At 41.2% G+C, this 25,170-nt stretch overlaps 1 protein-coding gene across 8 annotated transcripts in view; it reads right to left on the minus strand.

The window, feature by feature from the left end:
- Positions 1-7,264: 7,264 nt before the first annotated feature.
- Positions 7,265-25,170, minus strand: part of LOC105477504 (NFKB inhibitor zeta) — a 37,506-nt gene continuing 19,600 nt past the window's right edge. For 4 of the 8 annotated variants that reach the window (XM_071092507.1, XM_011734068.2, XM_011734067.2 and 1 more), the window contains 10 exons: positions 15,766-15,905; positions 15,223-15,253; positions 15,000-15,103; positions 14,123-14,898; positions 13,317-13,422; positions 12,798-12,944; positions 12,544-12,607; positions 12,085-12,254; positions 11,102-11,212; positions 7,265-10,973 (listed from right to left, as the gene is read on the minus strand). In XM_071092507.1, the coding sequence (XP_070948608.1) occupies positions 10,704-10,973; positions 11,102-11,212; positions 12,085-12,254; positions 12,544-12,607; positions 12,798-12,944; positions 13,317-13,422; positions 14,123-14,898; positions 15,000-15,103; positions 15,223-15,253; positions 15,766-15,894 (1,908 nt within the window). In that variant the 5' untranslated portion in view covers positions 15,895-15,905 and the 3' untranslated portion in view covers positions 7,265-10,703. Of the gene's footprint in view, positions 10,974-11,101; positions 11,213-12,084; positions 12,255-12,543; positions 12,608-12,797; positions 12,945-13,316; positions 13,423-14,122; positions 14,899-14,999; positions 15,104-15,222; positions 15,254-15,765; positions 15,906-17,692; positions 18,010-18,032; positions 20,557-25,170 lie in introns of those variants that run through there. The other 4 variants (XM_011734066.3, XM_011734069.2, XM_011734065.3 and 1 more) reach the window with 4 other exon arrangements.

Below are 25,170 nucleotides of genomic sequence, written 5' to 3' on the forward strand. Positions count from 1 at the left end.
ACCAGGACAAAAGTTTGCATCTGATTCAACAGGCAGCACTGAGCCTTTGAAAAACTTTCTGTTTCTTTAACAGTATGCCAAGTGGTGGAAATTTTTTGATTGGTAAGAAAAGCAGGAAGATTGGAGGAAAACTAATTAGAAAGCTATTTATTGGGGACACAAGTTACTTATCTATTAGCGATTTTTACTGACAATCTATAAAGCTTGGCGTGGGCTTTAACTTATTCTAGAAAAAAATGTGGGGCGAAAGAAGAAACAAAAATGGCAAAATGTTTATAATTGATGAAGCTTCATGATAGATATATGTGTTCAATATACTATTCTGCCTACTTGTGTGTTTGAATGTTTCCATAATAAAAAGTCAGGTTTCTAAGTCTATTGTGGTAATCCAAGAATAAAGTCTTGAAAACCTATATGTGGGTGGTGGCAGAGAAGATAGAAAAAAATATTTTAACAGACTTTTTTTATCTACGCTATTAACTGATTAACAGACATTTTGACCTTGATAACAGATTTGGTATAACTTTAGCTGAGGAAAGAAACAAAATCGATTGATTTATATAGACAGGAAATAGAATAATGAGAAACTTGTCAATTGTCTATAAATCCTGCACTTTAAATGATGTACCTCATTAGCCTGTATGATTAGAATGTGTGTAGAAATTAATAACCTGTGTAAATTAAACTTCTGTCTATACATCTTATTACACCACATTGGCGTGATCATGGATGGCTCACTGCAGCCCGGAACTCCTGGACCCAAAGAGTCCTCCCGTTTCAGCCTCCAAGTAGCAGACGCTACAGGCATGTGCCACCACACCTGGCTAAAAATGTAACTTTTAAAAAAATTTTCCAGGAATATTTTGGGTAGAGGCACCATCCAAATGCTTACTTGTTTTCCCAAATCATATATTTTGAATTTTCCTTACATATGTATAAGAAGTTACACCAGACAAAATTGCTATCCTGAAGACGACCAATTCTTCCATATCTGTGAATGCCTAAAAAGGAGAACTTTTTGAAAATTTGAAAGTCTTCTGGAAGGAATACTTCTTGGGAGCAAAAAGAAAAGGATACCTTTTTTAAAGACAAAAGAAAAGTGACATCTAACGTGGAAAAAAAAAAAAAAAAAAAAAAACTCTGGCTCCCATTCAGAAAAGCAGACTCACAGCGGACACACTCCCACTGAGGCAAACACCAAAACTAACCCTCGAGTGCTGGAATAAAAGAGCAGTTCGCCTCCAGAGCAGTCCACACCTGGGGCTTCCACAAAGGCCAGTCGGGAAGTACCCTACAGTCTTATGCAATCACTCGAAATTAAAGTCCTGCCTGAGAGATGTTCGGCTGCAAATAGGGAGAGCAGGCCATGTGAATTAAGATACCATGAATTGATAAAAATAAATAGTAATTTGAAACTTAAGCCCCAGATCGATTAAGGTAAGGAATCTAGTGTTGTTTCACAGTCTGAAATTTGTCCCGATTGTCAAGCCTACAGGAACTACGCTGATCCAACAGGTAAACACATGCTGGATCCAGCTACCAAGTTTCCAGAGCTGCTGACATCTTTATTTCTGGAGCAAGAGCCAGAATCCTATCATTTAAAAAGATAATATCTAGACTTCAAACAGTCTATTTCAATTGAGTTTTAGCAAAGTGGAATCAACTGTTATTGTATGAAACTGGATTTGACCCTTGACTTTTAAACGTTTGCAGTTCTCCGTGACTAACTACTCTACTGTTATTCATTACGAGATCAGATGCTGTAAAGCACAGGAATTTAATTTGATTTGGGATCATGTTGCTTCTCACACGGGCAGCTCTCGGTAGCGTGATCCGAGGTGAAGAGCAGCAGATTCATTCACATGTGTACCAGAGAGCAAAATGACGAGCGATAATCATAAAAGCTTTGCTGGAAGTTTAACATACTAAAAGCTCTTTTAATCATTACCATAATTTTTGAGTTACAGCTCGATAAATATTTTTGTTTCTCTTAAAGTTTATCAGTGGTAAATGAGTTGCCTGGTCAGTGTTTAGTATTATAGCTAACAAATGAAATGGAGATATTTCACCATACATTAGATGAATAATAATATGTAAAAGGTACTCATAGATTCTGAAGACAGGCTATATATAGGATTGCTCAGAAAGAAATACTCATAAGTTCTAGAGATCTGTTGTACAACATTGTCCCTATTATTGTACACTTTACAATTTCTTAGGAAAATAGAATGTTCTTACCATGATAAAATAATTTTTTAAAAAAGGAAATATTAATCTTACTCGTTTTTTAAGAGAAATAATGGTAACAGAAATTATTATAAATCCTCTTTCCTGGTGTAGTAAGTTTTAAGTTAAGGCCGCCCAAAAGATATGTCCACATCCTAATCCTCAGAACCTGTGAATGTGACTTCATTTGGAAAAATGGTCTTTGTACAATTAAGAATATTGAGGCTGGGCATGGTGGCTCATGCTTATAATCCCAGCACTTTGGGAGGCCAAGGCGGGCAGATCACTTGAGGTCAGGAGTTTGAGAGCGCCGTGGCCAAAATGGTGAAACCTTGTCTTTACTAAAAATACAAAAATTAGCTGGACATGGTGGAGCACGCTTGTAATCCCAGCAACTTGGGAGGCTGAGGCTGGAGGATTGCTTGAACCCGGGAGGCACAGGTTGCAGTGAACTGAGATTGTGCCACTGCACTCCAGCCTGGGTGACAGAGAGAGACTCTGTCTCAAAAACAAAAAACAAAAAACAAACAAAAAAAAAAAAAGGCCAAGCGCCGTGGCTCACGCCTGTAATCCCAACACTTTGGGAGGCCGAGGTGGGCGGATCATCTGAGGCCAGGAGTTCGAGACCAGCCTGACCAACATGGTGAAACCCCATCTCTACTAAAATAGAAAATTAGCCAGGTGTGGTGGTGCATGCGGGTAATCCCAGCTACTCAGGAGGCTGAGGAAGGAGAATCACTTGAATCCAGGAGATGGAGGTTGTAGTGAGTTGAGATGGCACCATTGCACTCCAGCCTGGGCAAGAAGAGCGAAACTATTCCTCAAAAAAATAAAATAAAATAAAATAAAATAAAATTGAGACGAGGTCATCCTGGAGTACTCATGTGGCCCCTAAATTCAGTGGTGAGAGTCCTTGTAAGAGATATACAGAGAGGAGGCACAGGGAGAAGAGGAGAAGGCCATGTGGAGATGGAGCAGACACTGGAGTTATATTGCCACAAGGCAAGGAACACCTGGAGTCACTAGAAGCTGGACTAGAAGGCACAAATTCCACCAGGAGCCTTTGGAAGGCACACGTTTCTGCCAACACCTTGGTTTCAGAATTCTGGCCTCCAGAACTGCGACAAAATGAATTTCTCTTAGTTAAGCCACCAAGTCTGTGGTTGTTATACAGTCCTGGGAAACTAACATACTTGAGAAACTTACACTAGAATCACCTTAGAAAAGTGATTTCTGGGCCGGGCGCGGTGGCTCACGCCTGTAATCCCAGCACTTTGGGAGGCCGAGGCGGGCGGATCACAAGGTCAGGAGATCGAGACCACGGTGAAACCCCGTCTCTACTAAAAATACAAAAAAAAAAAATTAGCCGGGCGCGGTGGTGGGCGCCTGTAGTCCCAGCTACTCAGGAGGCTGAGACAGGAGAATGGCGTGAACCCGGGAGGCGGAGCTTGCAGTGAGCCGAGATCGCGCCACTGCACTCCAGCCTGGGCGACAGTGCGAGACTCCGTCTTAAAAAAAAAAAAAAAAGAAAAGTGATTTCTGAAATCAGGAAAAAAAGAAATAAGGCGACTCATGATTGTATCTTCAAAGCTAGTTTCTATACCATAGGATCCAGCGTGCCTGGCACACGGCACACCATCAGTTGCTACTTCATCCCCATATGCATTCCAGCAACCCATTCTGTTACCACCACATGGCTACTCCCCAACCCCAGCTACTCTCCAAAGTCTGCATTTCCAAATTAATTTAGACTAAAACTGCACTAGAATCACCACATATAACCTGCCAGAAACCTGAAAACCCGAGAGGTTCTGATTCAGGAAGCCTGGGGTGGGGCCAAGGTATCTGCATGTTTAACAAGCTTCACATAAGATACCAATGTCCACCAAAGACTGAAACCTCGAACCCAGGGCACTCAGCAGCTGCACTCTCTCATCCCCAAACCCTCTTGGGCTGATAGGCAAGGGGAATGGTGTGATGGAGAGAGCAGGGACCACAGGCCAGAGGACAAGGAGTACAAAGAAGAAAGCAAGACACATTTTGAGAGGAATCTACAATCAGTCAGGCTTGATGGCTCACGCCTGTAATCCCAGCACTTTGGGAGGCTGAGGTGGGCGGATCACTTGAGGCCAGGAGTTCGAGACCAGCCTGGCCAACATGGTGAAACCCCATCTCTATTAAAAATACAGAAACATTAGCCAGGTGTGGTGGTGCGTGCCTGTAATTTCAGCTACTCAGGAGGCTGAGGCACAAGAATTGCTTGAACCTGGGAGGTGGAGACTGAGTGAGCCAAGATCTTGCCACTGACTCCAGCCTGGGCAACAGAGCAAGACTCCATCTCAAAAAAGCAAACACACAAACAAACAAAAACAACCAATCTTACCCCTCCTAGAAATGTGCCACCCATGCAATGCTCCTGGGTCTGCACAGACTCCAAAGGCTTGAAGCATAAAAGTACTGGATTAAGTCATAAACTGTATGTGAATAATAAAAATATTTGTAGACTGAAGAATAAATATGCCAAGAAAAAAAATTTTTTACAAAGTCTTGAAATTAAATTCAATTTAGGAACTATTTATTGAATGTCTACAATGTGTCAGATACTGTGCTAGGTGCAGGGCCTCTGGTGACTAATAGGGCAGTGTCTCCCCTTCTCTCAAGGATTAATCCAGGGCATCAGCAGGTATAGCCAAAACCTAGTAGCATGGTTACAAGTATTCTCAAACTTTGTACCCAGGCCTGATCTCAGAGGAACCATCACAAACTTAGCCAGTGACTGAAGCTGATTTCTCTCTGAGGTCATATTCAATACAGAACAACTGAGGTTATCAGAAAATGGAAGTTAGTGGCCGTATGTTTAAGTTGACATTTGTTAAAAGTCAGAGACGTTTGAGGAAATTTTCCTGCCCTGATTAAGCAAAAATATAGAAAGGATATTAAATGTTACTGATTTGACTAACAAATTGAGCTGGAAGATTTGGTCTCTGACTCTTGTAGGGATTTCTTAGTCAATATCAAACTACAGCACTAACATTAGTCCTTTGTGGGGTTGTTTGTTTGTTTGTTTGTTTGTTTGTTTGTTTTGAGAAGGAGTCTCACTTTGACGCCTAGGCTGGAGTGCAGTGGCACGATCTCAGCTCACTGCAAGCTCTGCCTCCCGGGTTCATGCCATTCTCCTGCCTCAGCCTCCGAGTAGCTGGGACTACAGGCGCCCGCCACCACGCCCGGCTAATTTTTTGTATTTTTAGTAGAGACGGGGTTTCACCGTGTTAGCCAGGATGGTCTCGATCTCCTGACCTCATGATCCGCCTGCCTCAGCCTCCCAAAGTGCTGGGATCACAGGCGTGAGCCACTGCACCCGGCATTAGCCCTTTGTAAAGACAGACTGCCCGATTTATTTTCTTTAATGAGTCCAACTATGCCCATGCCCATTTTCATTAACATATCATCCATGTCACTGTGAAATCATGTGGCAGAATTAAATTCAGAACCATGATAGTCAATAATTCATTAGTAATTAATAGTATAACTCTGGCTGAAAACATCACCTCCCCCAACACAATCAGTGACTCTAAGTAGGACTGGCATACATTGGTTCACTCATTTAACCAATATTTTATGAACCATTTCCACGTGCCAGGCACTGTGCTAGGCACTGAAGTTACAGCAATGAGCACAGTCTTGGCTTCCGTGAGGCTTTAAGATATATTCAATCAAGAGCCATTTCCCATATTCCTGTGGCAGATATCACGAATCAATCACAGCAACCTCTCCTGACAAGCACCTACGAGCCCAAGGATCTTTCTCAACTTGATACTCGAGAATATTACCAGAGGTGGAACACAAGATGAATTTTATTGGCCACTCCAGAGTCTAACTAACTACATTAAAATCACCTGCTATTCCCACAGACAACTACGCTTTGGTTCATACTGTTTGTTTCTTTCACCTGCCTCTCCTCCCTTTATATGAACATCCAAATCAACTATTCAGAAGATACAGTTCAAATGCTCTACCTTGAATCCTCCCCAGTCAGAAAGAAATTATTCCTCCTGAATCTCCGTACTTCCTTTTTCAATACTATCTAACATAGTCTGCATAGTAAAATAAATGCCATGTAAGGTATCTCTCACGTAAATATCTTAAGGCTAAGAAATGTCTTATATTTCTTAGCCTCAAATTATTTACATCTTTGCGCGCGTGCGCGCACACACACACACACACAGATACTTGCTAGATACTGGTTCAACTATGAGAGAATTTGAGATTAAGAGAATATAGAAGCTCACTTGGGTAAAGCTCACTGGACAGCTATATTCAGTGGGAGTACATCATTTCTGCTGTTCTGGTTAACAGGTTGCATTTGCAAAGCAAATTATTCTAAAGATTTTGTTATATGAAAGAAGAAAAATATTTGATGTGCAGAAATGAAACTAGAGTGGATTCTTGAGAGTCATGGTCTTCTGAAGGTAGTAAAGCCCCAAATATTGTACATAGCATTTGTGTGTATACATATATTTGCATTTTTCCAGGGAAAGGATTCATAGCTTTCACCAGATTCTCAAAACAGGCTATAAGAACTAGAATATATGTGCAGTAATTGTAATGACATACTGACAGATATTGATGTGTTTGTTCTCACACGTCAAAATGGCTTGCTGGCAAAGGGAAGAACCTTTCCCAGATTTATATTTCTCTAAGGATGATCCTGGTAATCTCCAAACTGTTTTTCCTATGATTCCCTGCTCCCACTTAGTTGTTTTTTTTTTTTTTTTTAGCATCTAAACATCTGAATGATTGACAGCATCTATTAAACTTCCATGATAATTTCAAAACCTAACACACTTCTACTAGTAAACTTAGCAAATAGATTTTGATGTTAAATCTTATATACTTTCAGGAAACATGTTATCCAAAAAACCCAAATTAACACATATTAACTCACTCAAAGGCATTTAAAATCATCAATAGTACTTTTTTCTATCTAGGGAAATATAAATAAGGCACTAGGAAAAGAAAATGCATGTAAGACATATAATATTAGTGAATTAGTTTATTTAAAACCATCAGTTTTTCCAACATGAATGGACTGGTTCATATCACACCATATTTAGAGATACAAGGTGATTATAACTAATGTGTCTACAAGACATACTGGGTCAAACAATGTGATCAATCCAAAGGGTATCTTTTAAAAAGAAGTTAAGTACTCAGCTGCAAACATAAGTTAGTCACAAATGAGATTTTTTTTAAAAAAAAAAAGGTTTTTAATGAGTCAAATTTATTACAAAAACTTAGTGTGTGTAATCATAGCCAAATGCATTCCTCAGGCATGCCAGTGGCAAGCAAAATAATGTTAATAGAATGTTATTAAAAAATAAAACTTTTTCTGAATGATACATGTAAAACATCATGGCACATTATCATCATTTGACAACAGAAAACAGAACAGGAAGACACGTTTCAATATTGACTTTTTGTTGTTTCTATAAACGTAAAAAAACCAAAAATTTCAACAGAACACGTAAATCAGAAATTCTAGAGAGTAAGCCATAAAGAGGTGTTCTCTTCCATGCAATTGCCAGCCGGGCATGGTGGCTCACCCCTGTAATCCCAGCATTTTGGGAGGGTAAAGCAGGCAGATGGCATGAGCTCAGGAGTTCAAGACCAACCTGGGCAAGGTGGCAAGATCCTGCCTCTACAAAAAATAAAATTAGCCAGGTGTGGTGGTGCACACCTGTAGTCACGGCTACTCAGGAGGCTGAGGTGGGAGGATCACTTGAGTCCAGGTCAAGCCTGAAGTGAGTCAAGATCATGCCACTGCACGCCAGCCTGGGTGCCAGAGCAAGACCCTGTCTCGGGAAGGTAAAAAAGCATGCAATTCCCTACAAATAATGTCTAATTTCAATGCATGAGAAAAAGCATCTTTACAATTCAAATATATCTTTCAGCCAACAGAGGAACAACTCCATAACTCCCCATCTGCTTTATCTACAAAGACTTAGTGATTACACAATAAAAACTCCTTGGAATTGTAAAATAAATTTTAAATAGCAACAATTCACTTGTTCTTTTCTATTTTACTGACTTATACATTTTCAAATATGACCATGTTAATGACCAAGTATGTACAATATTTTAAGGACAAAAATAACAATTATATACAGTTTGCAAAGATCAAATTCTAACCATGGACACCTTTCTTCTAGTCCAATGACTGAAGCCTGTCCAGTGCCAGTAACTCCCAGGGACTGCATAAGGCCAAATGAAGCCTCAATGCTGTATTTACCTTTTTCCTTTCACATGCTTTCATTTTTCTTAAAGAAACATTTACAATGTACCTGCTTTGAAAATATTAACAATGTTTTGTGCCACAGATCAAAGTCCTTGCCTACTCACAAGCTACTGTTAATTGAAGGCAATGTTACCACTCAGATCAAATTCATATGTCTAGATCCCAGATACCTGGGTATGAAATATGCGAATCTGCCAAGAGAAATTAGATATTTTTCTTTTCTTTTAATATAACCCACTATATAATAGTGAACTAAATATGTTTGTTTCATAGAAACAACTTACATTTGCCAATATGAGGCAAATGGTCTATGTACAGATATATCAGGACTGCCTAACTGACAGTGAGTGTTGCTAGCCAGGCTCCAAGCTAATGGAGCTAATACGGTGGAGCTCTCTGCTGAATGGACTTCCCCTTCAGGATACGTCGGATCTGGAAGAGAAACAAATAAAATCTGTGAGGTTTATTTCTTATGGCCAACGCAATGTTATTTCCTTCTGAGTTTCATTCCTTTCTTATACAATCTACACTACTCCTATTAACTTGTAAGTATATGAAGAAATACAATACTTCTCAAGATTTTGAGGTGACTCTTAAAAATACTAAACTTTTAAAGCTTATTTCAGATCTCCTATAATAATCTTTGGGTCCAAGAAAGTAAAACATCTCCATTAAAAATTATCTGAAGTTGAAAATCTCCATAAACTTAAATAACACCTATATTCTTTTCCTAATTTTTAGTCTTGCTATTTGTGAGAACATTTAATATAAGGCAGTAATTAAGGCAAATTATAACATCTCGCTTATCTTGAAGTCAGCCTCAACTAACAGGAACACAAAACCCACATTTTATGACACACACACACAAGTAAATCCTTAATACCATTCGAGTCAAAACAGCTGCCATGATATCCAAGTATTAAAGCATCTACACATAACTTCATGGATCACAGAGAAGATCCCAGCTCATTCAAAGTGGTTCATTTTATAACCCAGTCTGATACATTTTATTTTCTATCTCTCAGCCTCCAGCAGATACGAAGCAACAATTTAGAAGAAAGGAGACTGGGGTAGGCGATACAACTGATAGCTGCTAGAAGGAAACATATGATCACAGTACGACGATAAAAGCCAGGGAAAAGACCCCCTACCTGCCCAACACACACAAAATACCAAAGCAAAAAGGAGATAATCTGAGAATATTTAATGAAGAGCTAAATGGCTTAATACCTCAATAATCCCTGAGAGCATAGTTATATGACTGCATACCACAAACAGTGAAGTAGAAGCAAATACTGGGCTTAGGACTCTGCCTTTTTACAAGTTAATGATGGTCCTTGGAACCTCTCTGAATATCAGTTTTCTCAGTTGAAACTTGAAAGTTGCAAAGTTCTTTTAACTATTAAAATATACATGAAAACTCTTTACAAACTATTGAAAGATTCTTTCTAAATTACACAGAGCTCTCTACATAGGGGCTGCTATAACATTATGGTCATAATGACAGCTCAGAATCAAAAAAAAAGCTAAACGGCATTCCACATATTTTATTTTGTGATTAGTAAAGTATGTAATGACCTACCCACAGCCACAATCCCCCTCATTCCCTCCAGGAAAAGAGTTCTATCAAAAACATTTTAAGTTCTTAAAAAAATAAGTTCTTATTATCTAAAAAGTTTACTCATGAAACTATTCAATCCTCAATGATAACATATAACCATATTTGATGAATAAAGCATTAATTCTGTTTAAAGTGTAAAGTATTTCTAGGCTTGAAATTACATAATTTTTGCATTTTTGGTTCAGTATCACTTCGTAGACAGAAATAATTCTAACTATTGATGTTCACTGAGCTCTTCTTACTCTGTACCTGGGACTACTGTCAGCACTCCACATATAACAACTCATTTAATATCCACAATATTTGAAGGCTCATACCTTAAAAGACTAAGATTCTCTTTCCTTGGTATCTGCAGGAACCTTGGTACCTTCTCTTTCCGCACCTTAAACCATTCTGACTTACTCTAACCCTAAGTCTGTGTCACAGAATACTACCTGACCTCTAACCATTTTGAGTCTATGGATAAACCCTCAGATTTCTTAATTGCTCTGTTTCCAAAGGAAGAGGAACACCAAAATGCTATGATGGCTACCGTGAGACACAGACACTGATAGAGCCCACCTAAAGAGCAACAGCTGGCCTCTGCCCTGCACAGCCTAATCTCCCTTTATGTTTCAGACTGGAGTGCCAAAAAGTACTTCCTCTCCCTCCTGTGCCTCTCACCTGTTCTCCCACAGGGCCATCGGGAACCAAATGCACTGGCTGTTCGTTCTCCAAGTTCCGAGTACTTGGGTCGGCTCCCTTCCTCATCAACAGGCGGACGGCATCTAATTGTGTCAGCCGGTACTGCAGGCTGGCAGCAACATGGAGGGCAGTGTTGCCATTGTAAGCCTGAAGATAAAACGAAATACCAGACATCAGGAAGGGGGAAATTTCATGAAAGGAGCTCAAAAACTTTGAGAAGGTATACAGGAGGCCATTCCCACTCTGGTGTGGTTATTAAAGCTTTCTAAAAGTACCTTTGCATTCACAAAAGACAGGCAACTGGGCAGCTCCAAAAAGAGGCGAATGAGTTCCAGATTTGCTTCTTCAGCTGCCAAATGCAGGGCTGTGCGGCCACTTTTGCGATCCTTGTCAAAGGCAAGAGGGAGACAAAAAAAAAAAAAAGAAAATCCAGATACCATGCCTTGGAATACACTTTTCACCCAGTCTCTTGAATGTCTGATTCGGCTTCAGAGACTCACTTTGAATGCTCCCTTCTCCACAATGCCTTGCTTAATCCCAAGCTAAAGGGAATCTTTTATTTCCCTTAAATTTCCTATTAATTTGCCTGTATGCCTCTTATCACAATGTATCTTTTTATACAGAGTGGCCATAAAATGTAGAAAAATAAATGATATTTTTAAATCCTATGTCGTAACATATCAGTAAACCATGTATTATGTATTCACCTGCATTTCCGGACTTGGTAGCCTCCCTGCAGAGTCCTATTTAGCTGTATCTCTCACCTCTTTGACTAGACAGTAAACCTCAAGGGTCCAAACGGCTTATGACTTAGGCAATTTTCCCCACATATTCAGTGAATAAAACCAAATTTTAAAAGAATATTTTCCAGCGTAAAAACAGAAGATGAATTCCACATCCCACAACAATGAAGAAACCCTTACAAAAAGCACTACCTTTATTCTCAGTGTAGGAAAACGGAAGCCAAAATGACAATATCAATTTTAGGCATTTTCTTTTCCTTTCAAAGACTAATTTATTTTACACCTAAATGACCTTTTGGATAATAATCCACAGATTCAAAGCAAATCAAAAAAACACATGAAACGATCTGTTAAAATCTGGGCTTCTTAACCACCCCATACATTGCTACTCACACCATTAATTTCAAAAAAAAAAAAAAGGAAGTCTGAATCTGTACTTGGAAGCAAGGTCTTCTGCTCTTCTGCTATAACCAGCTTCTCCCCTACCCCATCTTAAACCTTTTCTTTGAATTTACCTTCGCTTCCACCGCTGCTCCCATTTGAATTAGGCACTTAATGGTATCAACCAGACTCTTATTCTTCAGTAAAAGCTCCTGAACTTCAGGTGAATGAGGCTGTTGATTTCTCTGGAGTTCATGGACCACAGCATTGTGGGCTATGACTGCACAATGAAGGGGAGTCAGGCCTAGAAGAAAAGTATAATCAAGCAGTGGTCGAGCATCCCATCAGGTCTTTTGGTCCTTCTATAACGACAAAAGTTGAGGATGGCCTCTAACTTAACCTACAAATGGGCTTCACAAGAACTAGTAAAGCAATCTGAATATAGTCCCTTTGTTGGGTCTCAGTGCTAATTTTATCTACAGAATATTTTAGCTTTAATTACCTTCCTTCTTAGCATGATACTTAGTACCCTTAGACCTTATGGGTCCCCCTCTCTAAGTGGCTCTCAATCTAATAAAGTTTCAGTTGCTTACCATCATAGTTAGTTGCCTCAAGATCCACAAACTGATTACTTCCCACTGCTCCCTTCTGAATCGCCTGCAGATTTTAAAAACAGACATCTGTTAGCAACACAAGCTGCACATATACCGAACTATTAGAATCCCCAAGAAATGAGTAAGTTAACTCAAAATAGATTACTGCAATAGGCAACCTATATCCAACTTCTAATATCCAACTGTATCTCTCTGGCCTTGCAATGATGGAAGCCTGGTCTGCTGCCTCTTACCTGAAGCACCTGGCAGTGGCCCTTCTCAGCACAGACGTGCAGAGGTGTTCTTCCCCAGCAGTCTGTGGTGTTCACCTGCGCCCCGAGGTTCACCAGATCCTGCACGATGAGATGCTGATTGGCAGCCACTGCCACCTGAAAGGCACTCTGTGGATATCCAGAGGAAAACAGGTATTTTAAACATACAATGTTATCATAACAAGGAATATGAAACTAAACTATGACTGAGGGAAAAACCCACATAGAGAAAATAAATCCTTTGAATAAGCAATCAAATACTGTAAGACAAGGAAACTAAAGTAAGCCGAGGGTGTGGCTTTATTACACTCCGTGTTTGGTCAAATAGCTACAAAGTTAATAACTTCAAGGTTGATGATAGCAAAAAGTCAACATCTCAAAGTTAATATTAACTAAACTCTCTTGATGTTGAGCTCTAAGATGATCTACACATAAGGCTGGTCATCATTCACTTTACCATGACCCCCTCTTTGCCATTTCAGACTCTGTCAAGGTCCTCACCTGTCCATTGTGCTCCTTAATATCCAGCATGTGAAGTGCATTCATCTTTCTTGCTAGAACATAGGAAAGTGCTCTTCTCCCTTGGGCAACAGCAATATGAAGGAACCTGGGGAACATAGAAAGGAAAAGGGGTGAATTATTTCTGATTTCACTAAGTTGTTCTTTTGAAAAAAAAAAATCTTCCTTTAGCCCCCTTTTTATATATTGGTACACTCAAATGAAACATTACAAAGCATAATTTGTCTTTTCTGCTACATTGATGATACACCCCAGTTGCAACAGGATGGGTTAGGCTATCAGAAATAAGAAAAAGAAGAATGTCAAGCACCATGCTGATCACCTTACATTTATTATTTTTAATACTCATAAAATCCCTATACAAGAGGTATTATCATTTTACATCTCCAGGAACTGAGACATAAAGAGGTTAAATAACTTGCCCAAGGCCACAAAGGCATCAGGACAGATTAAGATCAATCTGCAAACCAACTCACAGTTTATCCCTAATCATGATCTAATTGTTTCTGTTCTACAGTCTACGCTGGTCTTCCAAACCCAATTATTCAAGATGACACAGATATTTTTATGATTTAGAACAGGTTATTTGTTCAGCCAAAAAATTTCTTTGAAGGAAAACCCTTTCTTGACATATTAGCTATCACTGCGTGGCGGTTTCTATCTATACTAGTCATCTTGGTTAGCCAACCACTAAGGTATACCTTGGTATACCCTAGAAAAATTCTATGCTTACTAGTCCAACAAGTGTGGCTTACCTAATTAAGAACACGAGATAAAAGGATACTCACGTATCACCATCTGCATCCTTTGAAAGAAACTGGTCTTGGGAAACATTTGCCAATTTGCTTTCTTCCTGCTCCACTTGCCACTGAAAAAATGATTTCCCTAACTGTGTGGTATTCATTGGATTTCCAGGGATGTTTGGGAATGGCAGGGAAGTGTTTGAAGCGTCAGAGGCCATCTCGTGCCCCGCCATGGCCTCACAGAGGCTGTCGGGCGTCATGCTGAAGCTGTGCAAGTGAGCGTCATTTTGCTGCTGGACACTGGAGGAAGTCGGAACGGGATTAGCAATATTCTCAGATTCCCTTTCATTATTAAGAAAGGAAACTAAGCTTTCGTTCGGGCAAAACGGTGATTCTTGACCATCAAAGAGGTTTGGTTCGTAAGTGGGGGACTGGGGAGGTCTGGAGAAAGGACTGTATTCCAGAGTTGGCTTGTGGGTATAGTGCGGCTGCTGCTCTACATGCTGGTTCTGTGGAGAATACTGGTACAGGGAAGCCTGGTCTATCACTTGTGGGGGGCTGTTGACTTGGAATGGCTGGTATTTCTGAGGTGGAGAAAAGACCTGTCCTCCATGGAATTCTTGACACTGCTCTGCAGGGGAGCTCTGAGGGACCACCACGGGGTTCAACCAGCTAACTTGAACTGTGTTCAGGGAAACGGGGCTGCATTCATTCTTAATGTTGATGATGTTCTGAAGCAGATCAGCACTGCTGTCCTGTTTGGGTTCATTGTGATGAACATCTTCCATGCTCTCCCCGGGCGTTGGTGTTTGAGGTGGTGTCTGGAAAGAAGTAAAATGCAACTTGCACACTCACTTCCTTCTAAAATTATCCCAGGAATAATTTCCAAAGGATAGTCAGAGGAAAATGGTAAGATACTTACCAAAAATTGGGAATGCAACAGAGCTGGCCTTTTGCAAGCTGGTCCATCAGAGAACAAATCGGGCCCTTTCCTTTTCCCACCATATGATACTGTGTTCTTCCATTCTGTACCCAAAGGAATACAGCCTCTGTGATCATCTTATTTTATACATGTTACCCGTAATTACACTCTTATGATTTGACTCTAAAGCCCCGAAAAAATTATGAATACAAGTAACTCTTACCTCTGAACTGTTCTATGTTCACACCTTGTGTCTATAAAAGAAAAAAGTTTCCAATTTAGTGTATACAAAATGACTTCCTCTTAATATACATCAATAAGTAAGCTTATCTCTAACACCCCTTATATCTTACCATAAATCTCTGATACGGTTTTTCTATCAATATTTATTTTCTATGTCAATTTTTATTCTATCTTGCAACTTCCTCATCTTCACTTTCACCTTAGCTCAACGCAGGTCAAGATGAAATTAATAAGAGCATGTGATTTTTCCCTTCTAGTTAAAAAGTTCCATTTCGGTTGTTGAGTCCCTGAACTTGCCTTCATTTATTTATTTATTTAAGTTTCTCTTGCCCACCTACCAGGTGTCTGGCACTGGGCTCAGGAGGATACAACAGACCAAATATGGTCTCTGTCCTATGGACTCTGTCATCGATGAAAAATTTCAAGTAACTTACTTGATGACTGGACCTAGGCCATCATAACAACCTTGACAGACTAACCCCTCCCCACCACTCTACACTCAAAACAGAAAAATAGATGTCACCTTAAAATCATCCACAGCTTGGCCAGAGCCCTTCTGTTTATGACTTCGGATGTGCAACAGGAGTTCCTTCACCGAGTTCTTCACCCGAACACCTTGAAAAGGGCCTCTCTGCTGCCTGCCAACCCCCATATGGGGCTCAACTGTTCAAAAGAAAACAAAACATATTCCTGGTTAAATATCTTCACAGACATAAACGTTACTAATCCCAAAAGTATAGCTGTTGCCTAATGTATAAAGTCCCCAAGCAGCAGATTGCAAAACATTTCCAACTTGCTCTGGTCAATCATTGTGAGTCCCGAGCTCTGCTCAAGGCTCCTAAGTTGCCTGATACCTTTCTCTACTGGGTACCCTAAGAAATCAAAGCTCATAAAAACGTGGTCAAGGATCCTCAGAACCAAGAGGCAAACCCAAATGAAGCCTCTCTATCTTTCAGCTCTAACCACCCATGAGAATGGATCACCGATTTTGCCATCCTGACTCTCATAGATCTATAATTATTCTTGACTTTGGAAAAACCTTGGGGAGCAAGTGATAAATGATGCACTTTTAGCTTTTTAAACCATTGGTTTTATGATCACATAGAAATTTTAAAGTCTATCAATTCCGCTTCCCCAAGAAGGCACAAAACAACTTCTTTCAAAGATCTCAATGTACCAAAACCTGACAATTAACAATGTCTTAGATTCATGTCTTATTATTTCCTTCAATTCAACTGTGCCAAAAAAAAAAGCTGCTTAAATTAACTGAGCTTAAACACATTTCTACATATGCAAACAGGATTTCCCCTCACTGACTGTTTTTGGAATTACTTACACAGGTCTTCTAAGTAAAAAGGAAATATGCTTGTTTCACTTTTAAATTCTGAAATACACTTTAGCATTTAGTATAGAAGTACAGTACACCTCTTCTGATCACTATTATGTCACAACCTCTTAGTATGTGTGTTCAACATAAATTCACAAAAAGTCAGGAAATGAATAATTCAGCCACTCCATCAAGTGTAGAAAAAATAAGGTGGGGCAAGAAACAACGCATAATTTGAACATAGGTATCTATCATAAATATGTGAGATAAATAGTTCAATGATAGGGTAAGTGAAACATGAGTTGGCTTTAAGTTTAGGGATTTCAAAAGATACCAGAATTGCCAGAATCTAACACAGCATTTTTCTGGAATGACAGCAGTTAATAATCCAACGTCACAGAGATTAAAAAAAAAAATGCAGTTTCAGAAATCCCCTGTGGCCGTGTGGTAAACCAAGCGACTAGCAAAACAGTTTCAGCCAGATGAAGGCCAAATGGGGAAGAAAAGGTCCTAAACACATTCTTTCTGGATCTGCTACACAGTGGTTTAAATCACTTTTCACATGATTTTAAATGACTTAAAATGAAAATGAGAAATCACTTTTTAAAATAAATGACAACCAAAACAGGAGTGGCTAAGAGCGGGAAACACCGGAAAGAGATGTTCTTTAAAACCATGCTGATTAGACTCTCAACGGTTCAATTATCGAGGCGTTTTTCTAGCCTACCCACAGGGGCATCCTGTTTTCCCCCAAATTATGCAACTTGGTTCACTAAGAAAGGAAACCAATTCGCAGCCAACGAAAGATAACATAACGTCTTTCTCTGCTAGAGATGGCTTATCCTTTTTTTTTTTTAAGGCATACAGAACAAAAATAAGACCTCAGAAATTCTGGGCAGACTTCCGAAACTCGCCAAACTAAAGGCATAACTTGAGTTGGTTTTCAGCCCTGCTTCACCTTAATAACAGCAGTTTTCTTTTCTTTGACGGTCAAGTATTTTTACTTAAAACTTCCATAAATACTGACGAAGAAATAAGTCATGACCTTTAACGCAATCCCCAAACCCTTATCCTCTGCTACAGCTTTTCACTAAAATAGTCACAAGAAGAAAATTACACCTACATCAGACCCCAAATCTCATCACAGTATATTAATTATAACTCAACAAAGCTGCTGCTTAGAGTGAGCGATCTCCTGGTCACTCGCCCGGCAGTCAGAGCTCGGCTGAGCGGTTTCCGAAGCCCCGAGGCCCGCAAGAGGGCGCCGGTACAGCCGGCCGCCGAAGGGCGTGTAGATCTGGCAGGCGTCCGGCCCGGGCAAGGCGGGGAGGGATAACTGATGGCTAAGGTGCGTACGTTCTAGCTCTAAGGAGGGCGCAGGGGCCACCCTCCATCTGGGGAGTCTTCCAACCTCCCAGGGCGTGCGCGCCCCGAGAACGCAGCGGTGCGGGGCCGGCTGGTACCTGGCTGGCGCTCGGCGCGGGCGCCGCCTCTCGGCCGGGACTCCACGGCGCCGCAGGAGGATACAGACGAGGCGGAGGAGAAGTCCGAGGAGTCGGAGCCGGGAGAGCCGGGCGCCGAGGGGCCCGAGGCCGAGCAGCTAGCGTCGCAGGCGCCCGGGGCGGCGGCGGGCGGCGACGCGCCGTAGAAGTAGCCCAGGTTGAGTGGGCTGGTCATGAGGCCGCAGCCGCCCGCCGCGTCCCGCAGCCCCTCTCCGCCGCGGCTGTCGTCCAGCAGCTTGTCCACAATCATGCTCCCAGGCTGGGCGCTCGGGGACCCCGACACCTGCGCCACCGGCTCGCTGCGCGCGGTTGCCTCCCGGGCGAGCTCGGAGAACTGTCGGCGGGCGGATAGCGCGGGCGGGTACGGGCGCGGCGCGGGGCTGCCAGGGTATTTAACCGGCCCCCGAGCTCGCCGACCTCCCCGGCGCCCGGCCCGGCCATTGGCGGTGCCCGGGCCGCCTCCCAGCCCCTCCTCCGGATGCGGCCGATTTCCAGTAAAATGTACAGGATGAGGCAATGCGCCCTCCGCCCTCCGCCCTCGCCCCGCCCGCCCGGCTCCGCCCAGATCGACCGGTTGTTTTCCTGCCCTTCACCTGGAAACCCGGACAACGCGCGGCCTCCCGCCTCCTGCCTCTCGCCTCCCGCATTCCACCTCCCGCCTGCGGGACCCCGACCCTCGCCCGGGCCAGTCCTGCCCTCTAGGCCCCCGCCGGGCCTGGGCGCCCGGGGAGAGGGCGCGCGGCGCAGGGCTGGGCCTGCAGAGGGAGGCGGGAGTCAGCGGTGGGAACCGGTCGGCCTGGTTCTTGGGGCCTGGCAAGTCCGGAAGGAGCGCGCCCCTCACCCCTCTGCCTGCCCTGGCGCGGCGAGCTGTTAGCCCAGTTAACGCATCTCTGGAAGGTTCTTAAGGGCCTGTCTCCTTGGGCGCCCCAGCGTAGCCTCCCTTCTCAAACAGCGTTTGTCGACGTTTTTAGGCAACATCCCGAATTGAAAGAGATGTTGGAGCATTTTTATGTTCTCAAATTATCTTCTGGGACGCAAATAATTTTTTAGGTGCAGCCATGAATAAAAAGTAATGCCACACTTCTGTATCCTTCAATACTAGAACAAAGCCATCTTAGCAAAATAATTAATACATAAACATATAGGTGTCTAGATGTAATTTTTTAAATTCTGCATAGCTTTACATTGCATCTGATAAACTAACACAGTAATTTGGACTTTTCCTATCTTGAATACTTTTTTCCAATGGATTTATACAACTATTTGTTCAAGTCCAACTAGCAAAAAATGCAGGAATGATAAGGTTAAGTACACACATGCTATGTTAAAAGAAACCGATTATGATTAAATAACACGAGGGATACAAAGTTCAGTGAGCCACCTAAAAAGAGAAACAACAGGTCTGGTAGAGGAAAAAGGAGGTCAGAAGGAAAATCTTTGCAGGGGTGGTGGCATTTAAGATAGGTCCTAAAGGATGGGGGGGGGCATGGGGCCCACAGCATTTACAGAAAGAACAAGAGCAAAGAATTAAGGAGAGGGTTCATATTACAGTGTACAGTCCCCTTTTACGATTGTCAGAAGACGATGACATTAAACATAAAAGGTAACTTGGTGCCTTTGGGTGGAGCACCTCCAGCAGCTGAGACACTGGAATTTTATTTAATAAACATTGAGAAAACATGTTAGGTAAGCAAAATTAATCTGCAAGCAGTTGAGAGAAGATGAGGAATCCAGAGGCCATTAGGATCCACTGCAGTAGCCCAGGAGAGAAATGACTGGGCACTGGGGCAGATACAGTGGGAAAGGAGAAAGTAAATGGAAAGAAAGCAGAGCTGGGCAGCATTGCTAGGGCAGAACCCACAGGTCTGGCTCTTTTGGAGGTGGGGAGCAATGAAAGGGTCCCCAGTCAGGCCATGGCTTGGAGCCATGACCAGGTGAACAGGGCCACCAGCTCCAGATCACAAGGAAAACACCAGAGCAGAATGTTAGGGTTTTAGGAGGGAGGGAGGGACACCATGAGTTTGGATTGTTACTCAGTATTAGTAGGTGGTATAAGACCCTGGTGGGGACAGGTCCAAAGTAAATACAGCCATGCCCCACAAAATGATGTTTAAGTCAACAATGAACTCCATGTACAATGACGGTCCTGTAAGATTTTAATACCATATTTTTTACTGTTTCTATGTTTAGATATGTTTAGATAGACAAATACCTCTGTGTTACAGTTGCCTACAGTGTTCAGTACAGTAACATGCTGTGTACGTTTATAGACCAGGAGCAACAGACTACACCATAGAGCCTAGGTGACTAGTAGGCTAGACTATCTAGGTTTGTGCAAGTACATTCCATAATGTTCAAACAACGACAAAATCACTTAACGACACATTTCTCAGACTGTATCTCCATCGTTAAGCAATGCATGACTGTATTTCCTTGTTTCTCATGAGTGTATTTCCCTAAAACTTCTTGCTGTCTCTCCCTCTAACTTTTTGATAACTTTAAAAAATAAATAAATAAAAAACAAAACAAATCCCTTGGTGTATCTGTGGAAAATACAAGACTTCAGTAATTGCAATTCCTTGGAAACCAAAATCATTTAAAAGATGCTCCAAATAAGATGTTGAGTGTGATGGCTAATTTGATGTGTCAATTTGACTGGATTAAGGCATGCCCAGGCAGCTGGTAAAAGATCATTTTGGGGTATGTCTGTGAGAGTGTTTCTGGAAGATATTTGCATTTGAATCAGTAGACAGAGTGAAGAAGATCCCCCCTCGCCAATGTGGGCAGGCATCCTGCAATCCACTGAGGGCCAGAATAGAACAAAAAGGCTGAAGCTATCTTCTTGAGCTTTTCCTACCCTTAGACATCAGCACTCCTGGTTCTTGGGCCTTCAGACTCTGACTAGGACTTACAGCACCAGCTCGCCTGGTTCTCAGGCCTTCAGGCTTGACCTAGAACTGCATCACCAGCTCTTCTGGTTCTTCAGCTTACGGATGGCAGATGGTGGGACTTCTTGGCCTCCATAATTGTGTGAGCCAATCCTTCAAAATAAATCCCTTTCTATGTATTTATATGTACCCTATTGGTTCTATTTCTCTGGAGAACCCTAATACGTTAGAGTTTCTCAATAAAATCTATTTGAATTTTGTTTTCTACCTACTAATATTTTATGTATAATAAAGGATTTAAATGCCCATTCAAATAAATCCATAGAAAGTAATTTTTTACAAAATTAATTATCCTCCTGTTTTAATTATCTTCCCATTTTGCATGAGATACGAAAATTCAAGCCACAAATTCGTGACCTCTGGAGAACTTAATATAGACCAAGATGATCAACAAAAGACTAATGTTTCAACATGAAGTTTTCTGTGCAATGCCAAAGCAATAGTACTGTTTGACAGGACCACAACCCCCAATGCCCAGAAGCCCTCCCACACACATCAAAAACAGTTGTTAATATCGCTACAAAAAAATTTAAATGTACTTTGCTTTATGTAAATGTCGAAATACAAATTCAGTTTGATCTATCAGGTCAAATGATAGGATGCTGCCATTGTTCTAATCAGATATGGTTGAACACTCATGCTGTGGGAGACAGCCACCATGTCCTCCTGTGGGAGGACACTGCCTGGAAAAGTCAACTGAGGCCAACAGCCAGCACCAATATGCCCGCCATGGGAGTGAGCTACTTTGAAAGTAGATTCTGCCGCTGCACATCAGGCCTTCAGATGACTGCAGCTCTGGCCGACATCTTGACTGTAGTCTTATGAGAGATTTTGAGCCAGAACTCTGAAAAACACTCAGAGATTTCTGATGCACAAAAAGTGTATATGAAATATGGGGCCTTGAGAATTTGTCCAGTTACACTGCTCCATCAAAAGCAAAGAAGAGATTAAAATCCTCATCAAACTGACTCTGGAGCCTCATCTTTTGCTTTAAAAAAAGAGATTAGAGGATTCACTTCCTCCAGACTCAGATGTACTGTCTACAACTAAAGATACTGAAAAAGATGAAATGATATATCAGAGAGTTCTGTGACAACTCATAGAGGGGAGAAATCTAGTCCAAAGCTACTGGAAGAAACTGTAAAGAAGAAATAAATATATGAGAATGCTATCTTTGCCCAGGCTTTATAAATGTTAATAATTTACCTTATTGTATCTTATGCAGTAGAACATTTTTGCATAGTTTTATGGTGTCAATTAACATTGTAACACTATCATGAGACCAATAATTCAGAGTTTCAAAAAAGGAACCGAGGGCTGGGCTGGGTGCAGTGGCTCACACCTGTAATCCCAGCAATTTGGGAGGCCACGGCAGGAGGTATTGCTTGAGCCCAGTATTGCTTCAAGACCAGCCTGGGCAATATAACGAGACCCCATCTCTACATAAAATAAAAAATTAAAAAATTAGCTGGGCATAGTGGCACATGCCTGTGGTTCCAGCTCCTTGGGAGGCTGAAGTGGGAGGATAACTTGAGCCCAAGAAGTCAAGGCTGGAAGCAGTAGGCTATGATCATACAACTGCACTCCAGCCTGAGTGACAGAGCAAGACCTTGTCTCAAAAAAAAAAAAAAAAAAAAAGGAATTGGATTTTTTTTTTTTTTTTTTGAGACAGAGTCTTGCTCTGTCACCCAGGCTAGAGTGTGGTGGCACGATCTCAGCTCACTGCAAGCTCTGCCACCCAGGTTCACGCCATTCTCCTGCCTCAGCCTCCCAAGTAGCTGGGACTACAGGTTCCCGCCACCACGCTCAGCTAATTTTTTGTATTTTTAATAGAGACGGGGTTTCACCATGTTAGCCAGGATGGTCTCAATCTTCTGACCTCATGATCCCCTGCTCCTCGGCCTCCCAAAGCGCTGAGATTACAGGCATGAGCCACTGCACCTGGCCGGAATTGGATTTTTAAGTGTAGATGTAATGAACTTTTGAAAAGCTAAGGACAATTTGGAACAGCTTTTCAAACTTGAGATGAAAAAGCCAGTATCTTACAGGATAAGTTATTATATTACTTTGGCTGAAGAAATGAACATCATAGGTGAGAGACCAGTAAAGCCTGACAGAGTTTATTTTGCTGAATGCTTTCTAGATGAAAAGTCAGCAAAAGAAATCACAGCACTGCCACTTTGCAACGATACAGTAGCTCACTGAATTAAAGACTTAACTGCAAACTGGTTTTGTCTGCAGAATTGCACTCTTGCCTTAGAAATGGATAGGTTTATGGACTGTCTGGACTTGCTATTTCAGTTATATTCACTTACAGCACCAGCCAGTCATCAAAGGTCTTTTATTTGAATGCATGACAACAAACACAAGGAATGCTGAAACATTCAAAATGTACAATAACTTTTCAAATCTCATCATTTATCCTGAAACAGTTGTGTTTACATTTGAAATGATGGTACAAATGCAATGGGTAAAACTACTGGTGCCTTAAAACAAATCAAGGCAGTGGCAACAAAAAGAACTAGTAATCACTGTATTCTTCACCACTGTCTACTTGCAGAAAGAAAAAGAAAAAAAAGCCAGTTTCACCTAAGAAGTCCTGGACGAAACAGTAACAGTCTTAATTGACTCTTGTATACATCATTTTAATATTTTATGTGGCAAAATGGGAAATATGCATAGAAGTTTGTGCTGCATCCTGAAATATGATAATTGTCTCAAGGAAATGCACTTGTCTATTAGCTTGAACAATATGACATTGCCATTTGTTCTAATCAAATACTGTTTTGAGTTGTGAGTTGAACTGCCCTCTGTTTTTCATGGAATACCAATTATACTTGACTGACAAACTGTGTTTCAGACTCAGGTATTTGTCAGTTTTTGGTTTTGTTTTGTTTTTTAATGAACAAAGTGAGCCTGTCACATCAAGGAAAATAACTAACAGTATTTATTGCCAATAATAAAATTCAAGTTTTTGAATAAAAATTACAATTTTGGGAAACTTCTGTTGGACACCTTGAGCTTGATAGCTTCCTAGTTCTAGAAGACTTTTTCGATAAGCCCAATGGTGATGTGCTATTAACAAATGTGATTTTTTAACATTATATAATGAAATGTGGCAACATTTAGAAAATTTGCATAATTTAATTAACTAATAATTTCCAAATGAACAATGCAAGACATTATAAAATCATACATGGGTGAAAGAGCCATTCAAAGTGTGAGAGTAGCCAATGGATTTTAACGTATCAGAATATAAAAAGTTCATTGATATGGTTTCAGGTTCCATCTTGTATCTCTCCTTTAAGGAACTACCACTTGTTCTGGTATAATATTAAATTAGAATATCCAAATTACCTGAAAAGACTATTAAGCTATTTCTTCCTTTTCCAACTACATATGTGTATGAGACCAGATTTTCTTTATATTTTCACCAACATAACATACTGTGACACGTTTCTTTTTTAAGAGACAGGGTTTCACTCTGTCACTCAGGCTGAAGTGCAATGGCATGATTATAGCTCATTGTAACCTCTAACTCCTGGGCTCAATCTCTCCTCCCGCCTCAGTCTCCCCAGTAGCTAGGACTACAGGCATGCTCCACCAGGCCTGGCTAATTTTTTTTATTTTTCATGTTTTGTAGAGACAGGGTCCAGCTGTGTTGCCTAGGCTTGTCTGGAACTCCTGGCTTCAAGTGATCCTCCCACCTCAGCCTCCCAAGTCACTAGGATTACAGGCATAAACCCCTGCACCTGGCCAACTGCAACAAATGAAATGCAGAAGCAAATATGAAAATCTGTCTTCTGTAAAACTGGACGTTAAGAAATTTGCAAAGATGTGAAACAATACTGTTTGCATAAAGTTTTTTTTTTTAGAAAATACAGATTTTAAAAATAAATTAGTAAGAAAAGATTTAAATAAGTTTTAGGGATCGAATGCAGGCAATGTCCTATCAGTCAACTCAGTAGTTCCAGACTGGACTCATCATTGTTGAACAGCTGGTTCTGAAACTCTCCTCTCTTCTCCATCTCTAATTTCCACTATCCAAGACAGGCCTTGATCTCTTACCTGATGCAAATGATCACCTATCCAGCCTTGCCCACTTAAAACCCATCCTCCAGACTGCCATCAGCATGCCAATGGGATGCTGG

Source organism: Macaca nemestrina, chromosome 2 (genome assembly GCF_043159975.1).
Source record: "Macaca nemestrina isolate mMacNem1 chromosome 2, mMacNem.hap1, whole genome shotgun sequence".
Taxonomy (NCBI): Eukaryota; Metazoa; Chordata; class Mammalia; order Primates; family Cercopithecidae; genus Macaca; species Macaca nemestrina.